Below are 16,135 nucleotides of genomic sequence, written 5' to 3'. Positions count from 1 at the left end.
ACTACAAGTGCTTCTCAAGGAAAGACCTATCTGTCACTAGCCCAACAAAGTAAGTTGCGACTTCTGCCCAAGCACTCAGTCATGTGCGTGTTTGGCCTTACATTATTTTTCTGAGATGCAGACCTGAGATGTTGCCCCCCCCCCTCCCCGGTCACTGTGCCTCTCTTCCTCTCCACTGCTTGTAGAGCAGGTCCAGTTTTTCTCACCCCCGCATTTCATGTTTTTCACAACTTATTCTTTTCCTTAAACAATCTTTATTAAGTGCTTGCTGAGCAAGAGGTACTGTACTAATTTGGGGACATAAGGATGAATAAAACAAAGGTTCTGCCCTCAACAGACTTACAGTCTAGTAGGAAAGACAGAGCAACAGTTACAGTGCAGTACAGTAAGTTTATGATGGAAATGGTCGCCTAGTTAGGTGAGTGAAATTTGGCTTCAACCTTACTTCCTAGAGCTACATTTTCCCCCCCTCTCCCCACATGCATCAGCTACACCAGATCAGTTTATTTACCAAACGCGCTATCAACTTTTGGGCCTTAGCTCATCACACTGTCTAGAATGCCCGTCCTTCCCTGTGCCTTTTGAAATCCTTTTGGGGCCTACTTCAAAATCTCTTCTCAGGAATATAGTTTCTGATATCCCAGAGTTTATCACGTCTACCTGTATTCTCGCATAAACCTTTCAAGACATCATAGTCTGCCTTAAAATCAGTTCATCTCTCCCCTAGAACAGTGCTTTGTGCAGAGTAGACATTCAATAAACTCTTATACTGCTGACTTCCAAAACTGTTTTGTTTCTATTCGATTCTGTTTCCTTCAGTAAGATAAAACAGTGCTTGGTCTATTGATTGATTTTTTGCAAGTAGCCTGAAGTCTGGTCACAAATGAATTAAATCAGGATTGTGAGATGAATAAGAGTGTTTCTAAAAATTATTAAACAAATGAGAATGTAAATATTAGATATGAAGGTGTGATAGATACTGTTGATTTTCTACAAGTCTACTGTCCCCATTAGTTCTTAGTTCTTTCCTTACATAACATCCTATTTTGTTCAAGTAGCCAAACGTAGGTAATACATAATTCCCACAGAAAAAAACAATCCCCCTTGAAGATGAACTCACATTAAGAAAGAGTATAAGCAGAAAGAAACGATCCATCATGAATGACAGCAGACCCAAAAGATCGATAGGTTGGCATCTCTAGGACATGAACTAATAGAACACTGTGAAAGAGGTTATAAAATAAATATGCTTAAAATGAATAAAGAGCTAAAAGAAGTAACAGAAACCACAAGGAAAGAACAAGACAATACTAGAAAAGAGGCAGATTTAAATAATGACCATATGGAACTTCTGGAATGAAAAAATAGAGTCATTAAAAATAGAATCAATGAAAAATATGAATAACAGGGTAAGGAGAATGAAGGGTAGAATGAGAATGTTAAGTACATTTTCTTATAAAAACTCCAGAGTGAGAGACTAGAAGAAGCGAGAGGCAACATTTGAAGTACATAGAGCATCAGATTGAAAAAGTGCAGGTGCTCATAAGCAGGATTATCAGAAATGAATCCACACCTATAAAGATTACAGTGATAGGGTGAAACACCAAAGACAAAATGATAAGAGTAACTACAGAGAAAAGACAAGGAAAGGGAACAACAACTATCTAACAAAAAGCTTCTCAACAGCCCTAAATACCAAACGGCGTTGGTATAATATCTGTAAGGTGCCAAGGGAAATAAACTTGGAATATTATAGCCACCTAAATTTTTGCTAAGGAAGGGGGTAAACTCCAGATATTTTCAGTCAAAGACCAGGAGAGTTTAGCACTCATAGCTCATTGCTGGGATAATTACTAAAGCATATACTTGTGTATGAAGAGCACTGAATTCAAAAGGAAGAAATAAGATGGAAGAAGTGATGGTGAGCTGAGAGATTATTAAGTATGTAGAATATCTAAATAAGCAGAGATCGAGCAGAAAACTACTAGCAACAATATGAAAGATTTGAGTAACACTTTAATTTAATGTATGTATGTGGGACCTCTACCCTAATAAACGTAAGCCTATGTAGAACAGTTACAAATGTCAACCGTATATATGCCAGGCCACAAAGGAAGTCTCCACAAATATCAAGGAGTCAATATCATATCAACTTTGTTCTTTGACCACATTGGATTGAAATTAAAAATTCATTCAAAAATATCTGTGGCACACACACATACCACATGCTGGACATCGTTCTAGTTATTTGGTGTACATTAATGAAAAGCAGAAATAAATTTTGACCTGCATGGAATTTAATTCATTAGGGGGGAGGGGAGACTTGAGATACAGTAAAGGTAATAAATATAGTAAATGTGTAGTATGTGAGAAAGTTACAAGTATTATGGGTAAAAGAAACAGAGTGAACAGGATCAAGAATGCTAGTTGGAAAGGAGTTGTAATTTAAATAAGAGGTCATTGGAGACAATGTAACATGTGGGCAAAGACTTGGAAGAGAGGAAGGCTTAGTCATTTGCATATCTGGGGAAAGAACATTGCAAGCAGATGGAACAGCCAGTTCCCAGAGCCCAGAGTACACGTGTTGTCTTCAGGAAAGAGCAAGGAGGCCCATTTAGCTAGAAGTCCAAGACTGAGGAGTAGAATAGTAGGAGGTAAGGTAAAAGAGGCAGTTCTCCTCCCACCCCTGAAATCTATATATCTAGATATGCAAACAAACAAAAAACTCTCTAAGTGAACTCAGGGTCAGAGAAGAAAGCATAATGGAAATTAGAAATATTTAGAATCAGACAAAATGAGAACACTATTAAATTTATGGTGTACAGATAAAACAATATTATAGGGAAATGTATAGCCTTAAAGATATTTGTAAGAAGATAAGAGTGCAAATCGATGAGCTAAATATTCTTCAACTCAGGAAGTTACAAAAGGAAAACAAGGAGAAATTAATGAAAGAACAAAAGTAAAGAGGTCTAAAAAAACAAAAGCTGGGTTTTTTAAATTGCTGATAAGTAAGCCTCTGGAGATAGATCAGGAAAGAAAAACATTACATTAAATGAAAGGGAGGAGATAATCAATTCAGTGGAAATTTCACAATCATAAAGAGAATAACTCTAGAAAACCAAGTTTGGAAACTTAGATGAAATGAGCAATTTTTTTGGAAATATAAATTTCTAAAAACTGATTTAGGAATAATAGAAAACATGAAATGACTTATTACCATTAAGAAATTCAATCAGTAGTCTAAAAGATTCTCATAGAAGAAAGAGAAAGAAAAAAAGATAGTTGAGTTTCAAGGGCAACTTTTACCCAACTTCAATGAACAAATAACTTTCCTGGAATAATATCTGTTTGAGGAAATGTGTATATATATACATACACGTACACATATATATGTGCATTTTTTTCTGAATTCAATTTAACATTGTTTAACTTGAGGTTTCTGCATATGTTTCTAAGTGAGATTGGTTTATAATTTTATGTTCTTCTTGTCTAGTTAGTGTCAAAATTATACATCTCAAAAGAGAAGCTGGGTACTTTTCCTTTTCATCCTCTGAAATAGCTTATATAGCACAGTAGTTGTTTGAGAGCATGGGGAAAATTTTATAAACTTTTTAAACCAATTTTATAAACTTTTATAAACCAATCTCACAAGCATGTGTGCAGAAATGCCAATTTAAATATGTTCATATTGAATGTAGCAAAAAATAATATGTGCATGTGTATACATGCAAAATTTCTGATAAGAGCAGGAGTTTTGATAAGAGCAGGAGTTTTTATGACCATTTTGATAAGAGCAGGAGTTTTTATGACCATTTCTCCATGATGATATATTCAAACATAAGTAATAGAAAAGTTTTTGTTTTACAATTTTTGCTGTATTTTAAATCTTATCAATAAGTTTTCAGTGTTAATATGAAACAACTTTCTGTATGAAAGAGAAAGTGAGAATTTTCTACTTTTTTTTCCACTCTTCATTAGCTAAGCTGTATATCAGGTATACTGTGTTCCCTGAGTATAGTAACATTCCCTTTCGCTGAACCATCTTTTCCTGTTCCTTGGTTCTTGCAGGGCTAAGGCCCTCAGACCAAACCCAGCAAAGAGACAGAGGGAAGTAGTCACAGTTGGTGCAAGCCCTCAGTAGCAGGGTTGATAGTCCTTACTGAAGGCCAAGGGGAAAAAAAGCGGGGCAAACAAGTCAGTTGAAGAGGCTCTGTAGTAGACATCTGTTTTTTCTGCCTAGCATCCATGTCTTCTGTGGCCACAGTGTCCAGGTTTTGCTTGGGAGACCAACTTGCTCCTGTACTTTGGATGAAGTGACTTCATTCCAAAGCCCAGAATTAGATCTCACGGGTCTTAACTAGTGAGTTTTAGGGTTTTGGTGAGAGCAGTCAGGATAATGTCTTCCCCTTTCCCACAACACTCAGAGCCACTGAAAGCTCTGGCAACTTGGAGCGAAGAGTCTACCTGAGAATAAAGGCAAATTTGGGAAACAAGCCCAAGGAATGGAGGAGAACTGTTGCCTAGTGACATGGGTTGAAGCCTGGATCAGTGAGCACCTGAAGCTACCCTTGTATTAACTTATATTACAGAAGCTAGTAAATTCCCTTGTGTCTTGTAAGCCAGTTAAATTTGGTCGCAGTTTGGTGGTTAAGCGCCTGAAGCTTCTCAGCACCAGGCTTCCCTGGAGGGAGGGAGGCAGACTGATGTTCTGCAGGCTGAATCCTAGTGGAAGTGCAGGGGCCCATAGACAGCAGGAGGGCTAGCTGCTGCCAGCCAGCTCTCTGTCCTTACTTTTGGATGCTTTCTGTTTCTGTCCCTCCTGTGTTTTTGGTTGGGAGCTCTTGATGGCCTCTGTACCCTGTTGCTTTGGGGCAGACCCTTCCTGGGAGGGCCACTTCTTCCCCTGCCAGTAGCCATTGTCTGTCACTTGCAACCAAAAGCATCCTGATTCCAACACCACTCTGAAATGTAAACTATCCACCCATCCACTGCTCATCCCAGTAAGTTATCCTTTAGAGTCAATGGGTGTGTTTTTATCCCTACCAAAATACGGAATGGCTGTCCTTTACACTGGATTGGGGAGGGCGTGGAAGTGGAAGGGGGGTAAGATTTGGAGCAGCTCTGCTGTTCTTGCTTTCTCCTTCCTGAAATTGCCTCTGGTTATCTCCTCCTTACCTTGTCTGATAGGCACTCAGTGCCTTGGGGCTAGGGAAGGGCCCCCAAGGTGCGAGAGGTGCGAGAGGTGCGAGCACCGCTACTGGAGATGCAGCTCACCAGGTTTGCAGCAGGTGGCTGCCCTCTGGTTACACTTCAGTGCCCTCATCGCTCCATTTCCAGGAAAGTATAATGGAAGCGTTTTGGGTCAAATTACCTTAAAAAGCAGAAATTTTCTTCTAGCCACAGTGAAAAATAAATTCAACAGAAAATATTCAAATTCATAATAATTATCATTGTAGAGTTCATCAATTTTACCTTAAAAGTACTGAGAAGTGGTTACAAGTAAGGTGGAGTCAGTTTAGTATTAATAAAAAGCCCCATACGTTTACTTAATAGGAGTTCTGTTGTATTTTCAATCTTACTTTTTTGTCTCTATATTTACAAGTTCCTACCTGATTTTAACCTATTAACACCATTAAAGCCATGTAATGGCTGCCATAAGTACTAACTCTGCTTATGCTAAACATTATATAGAGTTTATTCACTTTTCTGAAAAATTAAATAAGTTTTTTTTCCTACTTTTACAGAATTGCTTATAATCCTTCACCCTAGGGCAGAGGACTCAGGCGGAAAGAGAAGAAGTATTAAAAAAGAAATAAAGTATTATGTTAGATGGGAGGAAGTTATACTTTTACTTTAGGGAGCCTATGGGACGATTCCTTTAAGTAGACCCAATTATGATTGGGATTTGTTTGACTTTGGGTTAATCACCTGCAGTTACTGCCACCTAGGGAAGCCTCAATTATAAATTAATGATGGAGTCTGCAGTGAGAGTAGGTAGAGATTCCTGATTACACACTGAATGGAGCAGCATGCCCTGAGGAATAGTTGGAGGAAAGATGCCATTTGAGTTTATAATATCTGTATTTAATTTGTCTTTACTGCAGTTGCTCTATTTATATAGTTATTCTATACTGCTTTTGCTGTAATCAGTGATCCCCTTGGATTGCCACACCTATACCAACCCTGGATAGGCAGTTACACTGATGGCAATAGAAAGACCATGAGATTAGCACTTTTTCTAAGGTATAAATTCAGAATGAACTCTTCAGACAATAGTTTTTTGTTTTTTCTGTTAAATACTACTGTATTTCAGCTGGGCTTACTAAAATAGAATGTGATCACCAAGAATCTTATCACTTGCTTTTTTTTGTTGGGCTTAGAGACAAGGACATTTTTGCAGCAGTAAAGCAGGGAGATAAGTTAGCTGTTTTTCTCAGGAGCAAGAAAGACCTTTCCCAAGACTTTCTCGGGACATCACTTTGTTGCACAAAATTGGCAATATGACCTCTGTGTTGATAAGAAAATATTAGATTCACATCTTATTATCTGACAGTAGGTTAATATGAAAAATGCTATACTATGAAAAATGTATTTCACAGTATTCTAACAGATGCTGCTAGTATAATAGCCTAATGTAGCAAATGCACCAAATGTGCTTGAGCATGTTTTTGACACTATTTTCATAAGTGATGATATATCCTAATTGAAACTTACTAAAATTATGTTTTCTCCTCCAACTGTCATGAAAACATACCAAACTATGTGTTTTGTGTACCCATGATTTAGGAATATAAGATTTATCTTCCTTTTGGTTTTCTCCTCTACTGTTTAGAGTTAGATTTGAAAATATGAGATTTTTATCCCTCTGAATATTAGTCCCGTGAGCTAATTCAGTCACCAAGTATGTATTAATTCTCCTTGATTACTTGTATAGGCCAACCTAGATTCAAACTTGAAGACTTGTGTAAGACATTTTCAGATTTATTAAATCCAAAAATCTAAATCTGTAATTTTTAAATCTAAAAACTTGCTATAGAAAATAGTATTATAGTCTTTTTTTTTAAACTCATGGAGTGAATCCCTTTAGGAATGTTCAAAGAAAGTCCTAAACATTTTTATTATTGTTAATTTGTATATGTTGTATCCTTGTATCATGTAATTCTTTCATTAAATCTTTTTTCTTGTGAAACCAAACACATAGTAGAAAAGTGTAAAAGGCAGAAATGTACAACCCATCTAACTACCATCCAGGTCAAGAAATAAAACATTACCAGTACCCCTCAGAAGCCCCCATGTCCTTCCTAATCACTATTCTCTCCCCACCCCTAGAGTTAACCAAAAATTTGACTTTTAAATTAATCACCTTCTTGCTCTCTTCATAGTTTTACTACCTATTCATGCATCTGAAATACTATGGTTTAGTTTTGCCTGGTCTTTATTTGGTTTTTGTTTTTTGTTGTTGAAATTTACATAAATGGAACCATATAGCTAAATATCCTTTTAGGTTCAGCATTTTGCACTCAAAATCATGTTTGTAAATGTAGTTATAATTAGTTTCATTGCTGTATAGTGTATATATACTGTATGTACAGTATAGTTGCTGAATTATATGAAGTCACCACAAATTGTTTATCCATTCCACTCTTTGGGGTCATTATAGATAATGCTACTATGGACGTACTTTCATATGTCTCTTGGTAAACATTGCACGTATTCCTGATCGAGATGTATATATATGGAATTGACAGATATTATGGTATGTGTATTTTTAACATCTTAAAAAAACATATCACTTTACACTATAACCATTGGAATATGAGACTTCCCATTTCTCTGTGTCCTCACCACACTATTGTTTTAGCCCAGCTATTTGTTGTGTAGTGTTAGCTCATGGTTTTAATTTCCTTTTCCTTGATTAGTAATGAAGTTGAACATCATTTCACATATTTATTGACCATTCTTTTGTGAAAGTGCTGATTCAAGTATCTGTCAAGTGTTTTTATATTGTGTTGTCTTTTTCTTATTGATTTATAGGTATTCTTTACATATTTGGGATTTGAGCTAATTGTGAAGTATATGTGTTTCAGAGGTGTTCCACCTTTGTTGTAAATTAACTGTCTATTATGCATGGATTACTCAGTGGACTTTCTATTTAACAGTCTCTTAGACATTGTTTTATCACATTGTCTTAAATAATGTACCTTTATTATAAATTTTGATACTCAGTAGAGCAGAGCCCCCTATCTTGTCATTTATTTTATTATTTTTATTCTGGTAAGAACATCTAACATGATATCTACCCTTTAACAAATTTTAAGTGTACAATATTGTTTACTGTAGATATAATATTGTACAGCAGATCTCTGGAACTTAATCATCTTCCAGAACTGAAACTTTATACCCATTGAACAGTAACTCTCCATTTCCCCCTCCTCCAGCCCCTAGCAACCCCCATTCTACTCTCTGCTCCATTATATGGCTCCACATATAAATGGAACCACACAGTATTTGTCTGTGACTGACTTATTTCACTTAGCATAATGTCCTCCAGGTTCATCCATGTTCTCATATATGGCAGATTTCCTTCTTTTTTAAGACTAAATGATATTTCATTGTATATATATACCGCATACATTTTAGAATTAGCTTGTCAAGTTCCACAAAGAAACCTGTTGAGATCTTGATTATGATTGCATTTATTCCATCAATTTGGAGACAGTACTGCAAAATTGAACCTCATAATTCATTAACATAGTATATATAGCACTTCTAAATTTCTCTCAATAATAGTCATAGTTTTCTGTATAGAGGCCTTGCATGTCATTTGTACATTTAGTCCTAGATATTTTATATTTTATGTTGTAATAAATGTTATTTTGAACTAAATGTTCTTTTCGGATTTGTTCCTGGTATACAGCAATATATGGATTCTTAAGTGTTACCTTTGCAGGCGACTGTAATACCTCTGTGGAGTTGATTAGATTTCACATGTACATAACTATATAGTATGCATATAAGGACAGTCCAAGTCATTATACCTTTTATTTCATTTTATTGCCTTTCATAAGGCTAGGACCTTCACTGGCTGGAACCTCCAGTGCAGTGCTGATTAGAAGTGGTAATAGTTGACATCATTGTCACGTCCCCAATTTCAAAGGGGAAACATTTTAAAAAAATTAAGTATGATGTTACATGTTGCTCGATTTGGTTTGCTCAGCATTTATTTAGAGTTTTAAATCTAAGTTTATGAATGAGAAAATCCTGTAATTTTTTAATAATGTCCTTGTCGGGTTTTGGTTTTAAGGTTTTGCTAGTTTCTCACAGGAAACTGGGGAGTGTTTCCTCTTTTCCTGTTATCTGAAAGAGTTTGCATAAGACTAATATTATTAATTAGAATTCACTATTGTAGCCATCCGGCTAAAGTTTTTGAGTTTTATTTTGTTGGTTTTGGAAAGGTTTTTAATTGCAAATTCAATTTCTTCAGTTAGACTGTTCAGATATTCTATTTCTTCTTGTGTCCACTTTGCTTAGTTGTACTATTCTAGGAATATGTCCATTTCGTCAAAATTTAAAATTTGTTGGAAGAAAGCTGTTCTTACTCATTTTTTTAAAATCTTTTCATGGCCTATAGAATATGTAGTAGTGTCTTTTTTCATTCCTGATATTTTTTCATTTGTGCCTTGTCTCTTTTATTTCTTAATTGGACTAACATTTATCTATTTTTATTAATCTTTTCAAATAATTTATTTTCATTATCATTTAGTTACCCATGGATTATTTATATTTGTTTCCTTAATTTCCAAATTTATAGGAATTTTCTTCACTAGAACTTAGTTTGGATTTCTAGCTGATTCAAAAAACATTCTGAATGATTTCCAGCATTGAAATTCATTTTTGAAATTCGTTTGCTTTTTTAAATTTATTTATTTATTTGTTTGTTTGTTTTTGGCTGCATTGGGTCTTTGTTGCTGCACGCGGGCTTTCTCTAGTTGCAGCAAGTGGGGGCCACTCTTCATTGCGGTGCACTCCTCTTGTTGTGGAGCACGGCCTCTAGGCACGTGGGCTTCAGTAGTTGGGGTTCACAGGCTTAGTTGCTCTGTGGCATGTGGGATCTTCTCAAACCAGGGATCAAACCTGTGTCCCCTGCATTGGCAGGCGGATTCTTAACCGCTGTGGCACCAGGGAAGTTCCCGTTTTGCCATCTGGTCCTGGGCTTTTGTTTGTTGGAAGATTTTTTTTTTTTTTGCGGTACACGGGCCTCCCACCGTTGTGGCCCCTCCCGTTGCGGAGCACAGGCTCCGGACGCGCAGGCTCAGTGGCCATGGCTCACGGGCCCAGCCTCTCCGCAGCATGTGAGATCTTCCCGGACCGGGGCACAAACCCGTGTACTCTGCGACAGCAGGCAGACTCTCAACCACTGCGCCACCAGAGAAGCCCCCGTTTGCTTTCTTAATAAATATTTTTGTAAAAACTCCACTGCATGCTTGAGAAAATGTGTGCTTTGTAGTTGTAGGATGGAGTGTTCTGCATATTACCATTAGGTCAGTTTTACTTATTGTGATATTCGAATCTTCTACATCATTACTGTATTTATTTGCCTGCTTGTTTGGTCAGTTACTGAAAGGAGTATGTGGACAACCCCACTGGTTGTGGATTTGCCTATTTCTCTTTCTAGTTCTGGCAATTTTTGCTTCTTTTATTTTGAGCCCATGTTATTAAATAATGCAAATTTGGAATTACTTTATCTTCCTGGTAAGTTTGCAGTTTTATCATTATTGAGTGTACCTCTTTATTTCTAGTAATAGTTACTGCCTTAAAGCTAACCTTGGCTGGTACTAATATAGTTATACCGATTTTCTTTTGGTTATTATTTGCATGGTAAATATTTTCCCACCCTTTTTTTTTCAATTTCTGTATATCAGTGTTTTACATATTGACTTATAAGTAGCAGATTTTGTGTTTATTTAATCAAAGTCTGCCAGTCTTTGTCTTTAAAGGACACTTAAGACATTTACATTTAATGTAATTGAGTCTGAATCTGTGTTGGTCTTTTAAGGTCAATACATCTTTTAAACAATTTTTTTACATTCAGGAAAGAGTTCATTGGCACCTATGAGTTTAAGAAATTTATCTTCTCTGATTTGTATCCAAACATGCAAGAATTTATGAGGCCTTCTCATCTCCTGTCATTCCTTTGACTGCTGTATAATGAAAAGAGATCCAGGAACTAAAATATGCTAAGAACATTTCTAATCTAGTGTTTTGGGAATTTTGCTTACAACTCTTGTTTTTTTCATGACTTATCTACCTAATTCCAATAAACAGGGCATTACCAATGTATCTATTAATATATCTTTTTTTTACAAAATACTATAAAGATTTCATTTTTGATTGCAGGGCTGTAACTCCCAAATGAGCGTGTCAGAAGTCTCCTGTAGTGAAAGTACATCCTCCTGTCAGTCTCTTGAACATGGCTCAGTCCCAGAAATTCTCATTGGCCTGCTTTATAATGCCACAACTGGGAGACTATCAGCAGAAGTGATAAAAGGCAGCCACTTCAAAAACTTGGCAGCAAACAGACCACCCAGTGAGTGAAAAATATTTTTCTTAATTCTAGTGTTTTCTGTACTTATGAGACTCGCAGTGTAGGGGCTTCAGTCCTATCATTTAGCCTTAACCAATCAATGATGGTTTAATCATCAGCCAATCTGTTTCATGTTTTCTATTTCCAGCCATTTGGGAATTAGAAAGATCTGAAATTCAAAACATTAATTGTAAGGTGGCAAGACTTTAACTTTTTCAGTGTCTGCAGAATGAATTAGCCCTATCATAGCCATTATCTTCTAATGCCAGAAAAAGTTACAGGTTTTTTTTTTAAAGGTAGTAACACTCCACAAATATGATGACGAATGCTTATAGCTGTTGTTTTTAACTGAAGATCGATGTCATGTTTCCTCTCTGCATGCAGTACTATGAACTAATGTGTATACTTCTATATTTTTCCTTCTTTTCTCCCTTAACAGAAAAAACTGTTTCTTCACATTTTTCCTCCTTTAAAATTATAAATCAGTACTGCCAGCAGAATCTTTTCTTAAATGGAATGTGCTTTGCTTTTACCAGAACAAACAGAATAAGGAATAGTTTGATATTTATGCTCGATGCTAGGAAAGGAAAGCTAGATGGTGTAGATACCTCTGCCCTGTCTATATGCCTCTCACTCGTCTCTCTCCTATCTCTCTCCCAGCTCAGGAGGCTGGGGATAAGTTATGCACAGAGAAATTGTCATGCAGTATACCTCCAAAATTGTTTATTGTTATCTGTAGAAATAAACTGGGAAAGTAGCAGCCTCTTTATATTTCTCTAAAATTAAAGCTGTTAATAACGGCCTACACTCAAAATTTGAAAGGAAATCTTGAATAATAATGCCAACCTTAAATTTGTTTAACAATTTCTTACAGACTTGCTTGAAGCAATATTTCACTCCAAGTATCAAATAACTGTTGGAGGGGAAACTTTTTCCACCCTTGAATTAACTTTACTTCTAAATATCCTAAAAATTACTTCTTCAATCAAAGTGAAAAGTCATAAAAATGTATTTAGTGTGCCCTCAGTAGTACTGGAAACCTCACTTCTTACATACATCATGCAATGTATCTGTCCCTTCATTAAACGTCAGAAGGCCAAAGTTAGATTTCTATTTCTACCCTTGGACGAGTGACCTAACTTCCCTAAGGCTGTTTCCTTATATGTAAAATTAAGGTTGTGTTTCTCACAGGGTAACTGTGATACTCAAATCGGATAAAGGCACGTAAAAAGGATGGAATTATTATTTGTCCCCTTTTTCCTTTCAGAAGGAAACATTCAGAGGGTGGAAAAAAGCAATCACTAGAGTAAAGAGCTTTGGAAGTGTGACTTGGTTTTCGTCATTAATCCACACTAGGAATGCAAACTCAAATGGCCTGGGAAGTAACTTAAATGAGCAGAATTTGTAGAGGAAAGAGAAGGAGCACGGAGAGGCCTGTGATAAATGCAGGGGTGCACGCCCTGCCTTAAGACATTCAGATTCAAATTTTTTGAACACGGTCTATTATTTGGGGTTACATTTAGCCACAAGCTGTCAGTTTGCAATTCCTGCTTAGCTAATAGTTTAATTTTTTGACAAATCTTTAACTTGAAATGCTAGAAAGCAGCAGAATGAAATGACAGATTTGCCTTTCTGTCCTTGCTGAACCCACTCTGATAGAAACAGAGAAACACTAATCAGAACTAAAATGAACCAGGGGGTGGGTGGAGGTAGGGATGGACAATAAACAAGTTAAGAGAGATTTGCATCCGCAACATAGAGTAGATCTATCAGGTTAAAGAATAGGTTATAGCAATTTCCATTATTTTAGAATTAGATCTTCAGTAGTAGGACAGTTCATGGTATTAGCTGGGAAGTAACTAGTAGGTAAATATAAGTCAACATTAAAACTAATTAAATGAAGTAGGGTATTTATAAAGTAAAATATGATAATTTTATCAGTTTGTCTATTGTATATAAGATTGTGACCCTTCATATATACCTAGGTTCTAAATTTTGAACTATGTTATAGACTGACTAATCCAATTTTTATCCCAAAGGAACAGTGGTAACATTCAAGAACAAAAATTTTGGTAGTTCTATTTTATTTTGCATAACTTAATTTTATATTACATTGGGAGTAAAAAAAAAGTGTTTGAAGTGTTAAATATTGCATGGATAAACTTAAAAATTTAGAAAAATAATAATAATAATGATCCTTTAATGCCTTTTATTCAGTCTTTTATGGTCTGATAATTTGCATGATTCTATGTTCAATGTGCTTTAGACCAAGAAAATATCCTTATAAAGGTGTCCCCCTTTAAAACAGTGTAATTTTTGTTTAAGATTACACAATGACCTTAAAAATTCTCATTCCATGAAATTTACCCAACATACCCTTTTTTCAACCCTCTACCTGAATTAAAATGCTAAAGTTTTGTGTTCTTCCACTCCAGTGAACAGTGTTTCCTCTTTAATTCTAACCTTTGACCCTCTTTCACCCAACAATTGACATCTGGTCATTATTTCTTTTACTGCTTTCCACCCCCTGTTGTCAGATGGACTGTTCTGTTGTCTAAAACACTTGATAGGTGGACAGGTTTATATAATCCGAGGTGAGTTCCTGTAGAGGCTAATTGGATGTTGTCTTTTCATGCAAAAACAAAATACCCTAAAACTTGCCAGCAGTGAAGCTGTCCACCATGTTGATTTCCAAAAAAAATGCACATTTATTATCTGTGGTACTTTAAATAAAACTAACTTAGAATTTATCTCTGATTATGGATGATGGTATTCAGAGTATCTATAAAACTAGCAAAACCTTTTAAATTAAAGGTTTATTTGTTCATTCATTATATTTTGACTCATAAGTAGAAATAGATATTTCATGAGAAATATTGCAATTTTCATTAAAATTAATTGAAATTTTGATACGAAGTACACATGATGGATCTACATGCTGAAGATAATTTGCATGAGTCTAAAGAACTTGAGAACACAGTTGTTTGAAAAGAGGGTTTATCTCCCAAGTAACCAGGTAATGAACCGTTACGTTTCACTTGGTACACTAAACATCACATCAATTTTTTTTTTTTATAATTCATGAAAATAGTTAAGATACCATACCTAAAATTTCACATTAAATTGTGCCAAAAAGGAATCCTGTAGTATTTAACTATCCAAAAAGCACATTAAATGTATTCTTGCATGAAACCAGGAGAAAGTTTTACTTGATTTGCTAAACTTTGAGCCCTTAGTGCATTTGGCTTCATTTTGGCCCTTAAATGTTTTAAAAATATATTTAAAAACCACATCCATGCAGAGATTTTTTTGACATTTCATCCTAAGCTGTTTTGATGTCATCTTTGCATTCTTGTCTTTCTCTTTCCCTCCTTACCATTTGCCTTCATTTCTATTCGTTTGTTTATTCTTACACTCTGAAAGCACAGTGGAATGCTTTACAGTGTTGTGGCTAATTGAGCTTGCTAAGTGTTTATTAATGCTATGATGTCCTGCTTAGTGAAGCTAAACGGGGGTGGGGATGGGAAGGGTGGGTAGTGGGAGGTCAAGGATGGGGGTGGGAGGGTGGAGGAAGGATTATGAGGTATACCTTTAAATTCTAACTCTAATGTAGAAGTAGTGAGGTTAAGATATTATTACCCCCAAAAGATTTGATGCCTACTTAGCATTCTCTGTACTTGTCACATTTTATTATCATTTAATCAAAATGGAATTATTGGATTTCTACTAAACATGGTATACACCATATCCTTATAAAGTATAAACACTTAATCTTCTCAGCAAGTGTTACAAGAAAGACGTTTTGAGTTTGTTTCAAATGAAATTTGTGGTATGTTGTTTTTTTCTATAGATACATATGTTAAATTAACTCTACTGAATTCCATGGGTCAAGAGATGTCCAAATGCAAGACATCCATCCGCAGAGGGCAGCCAAATCCAGTATACAAGGAAACTTTTGTTTTTCAAGTGGCCCTATTTCAACTCTCTGATGTGACACTCATACTGTCTGTGTATAACAAACGCAGCATGAAAAGAAAAGAGATGATAGGCTGGATTTCTTTAGGTCTGAACAGCTCTGGAGAAGAGGAACTCAATCACTGGACTGAAATGAAAGAGTCGAAAGGACAGCAAGTATGTAGATGGCACGCGTTGCTAGAGTCATGATGACTAGGATTAATGAGCAATTGCAGTTCAAGGCAGCATCATTTCTGAGTACAGCATTACTCTTCTTACCTAGTCACCATGGGAAGATCTGTTCTTTGAAGAATCATCTTTAACATTCTACCCAAATGCTTTAAATTCTGTGGAAAGAACATCTAATACTGACATAAATGAAGAAAAGAAGTGTGTCTAGTAGAGCTTGTTTGAGAAAATGAGAAACTTTCATCTTTCTTAAACTGACAGTCCTCCAGAGCTTTAAGAGCATCGTTTTGGTTTGAAGTTAATTTTACTCTAGCAAAAGAGCCAATAATTTTATGAAAAATCAAAATTATAAATGATTTTGAAAATCAGAATTTTTAGTTACAGCACCCTTTTAGGTCACCCTAC

The 16,135-nt window shown here is 35.7% G+C and overlaps 1 protein-coding gene across 1 annotated transcript in view; it reads left to right on the top strand.

The window, feature by feature from the left end:
- The window catches only part of SYT14 (synaptotagmin 14), a 145,893-nt gene extending 130,142 nt beyond the window's left edge, over positions 1-15,751 (top strand). The window contains exons 5-6 of the mRNA XM_024751070.1: positions 11,401-11,590; positions 15,438-15,751. Coding sequence (XP_024606838.1) covers positions 11,401-11,590; positions 15,438-15,751 — 504 coding nt within the window. The remainder of the gene's footprint in view (positions 1-11,400; positions 11,591-15,437) is intronic.
- The last annotated feature ends 384 nt before the right edge of the window (positions 15,752-16,135 follow it).

This window comes from Neophocaena asiaeorientalis, unplaced genomic scaffold (genome assembly GCF_003031525.2).
Source record: "Neophocaena asiaeorientalis asiaeorientalis breed wild unplaced genomic scaffold, Neophocaena_asiaeorientalis_V1.1 scaffold67, whole genome shotgun sequence".
In the NCBI taxonomy this organism is placed as follows: Eukaryota; Metazoa; Chordata; class Mammalia; order Artiodactyla; family Phocoenidae; genus Neophocaena; species Neophocaena asiaeorientalis.
The sequence above is the reverse complement of the archived record's forward strand: the minus strand, read 5'-3'. Positions and strand labels throughout refer to the sequence as shown.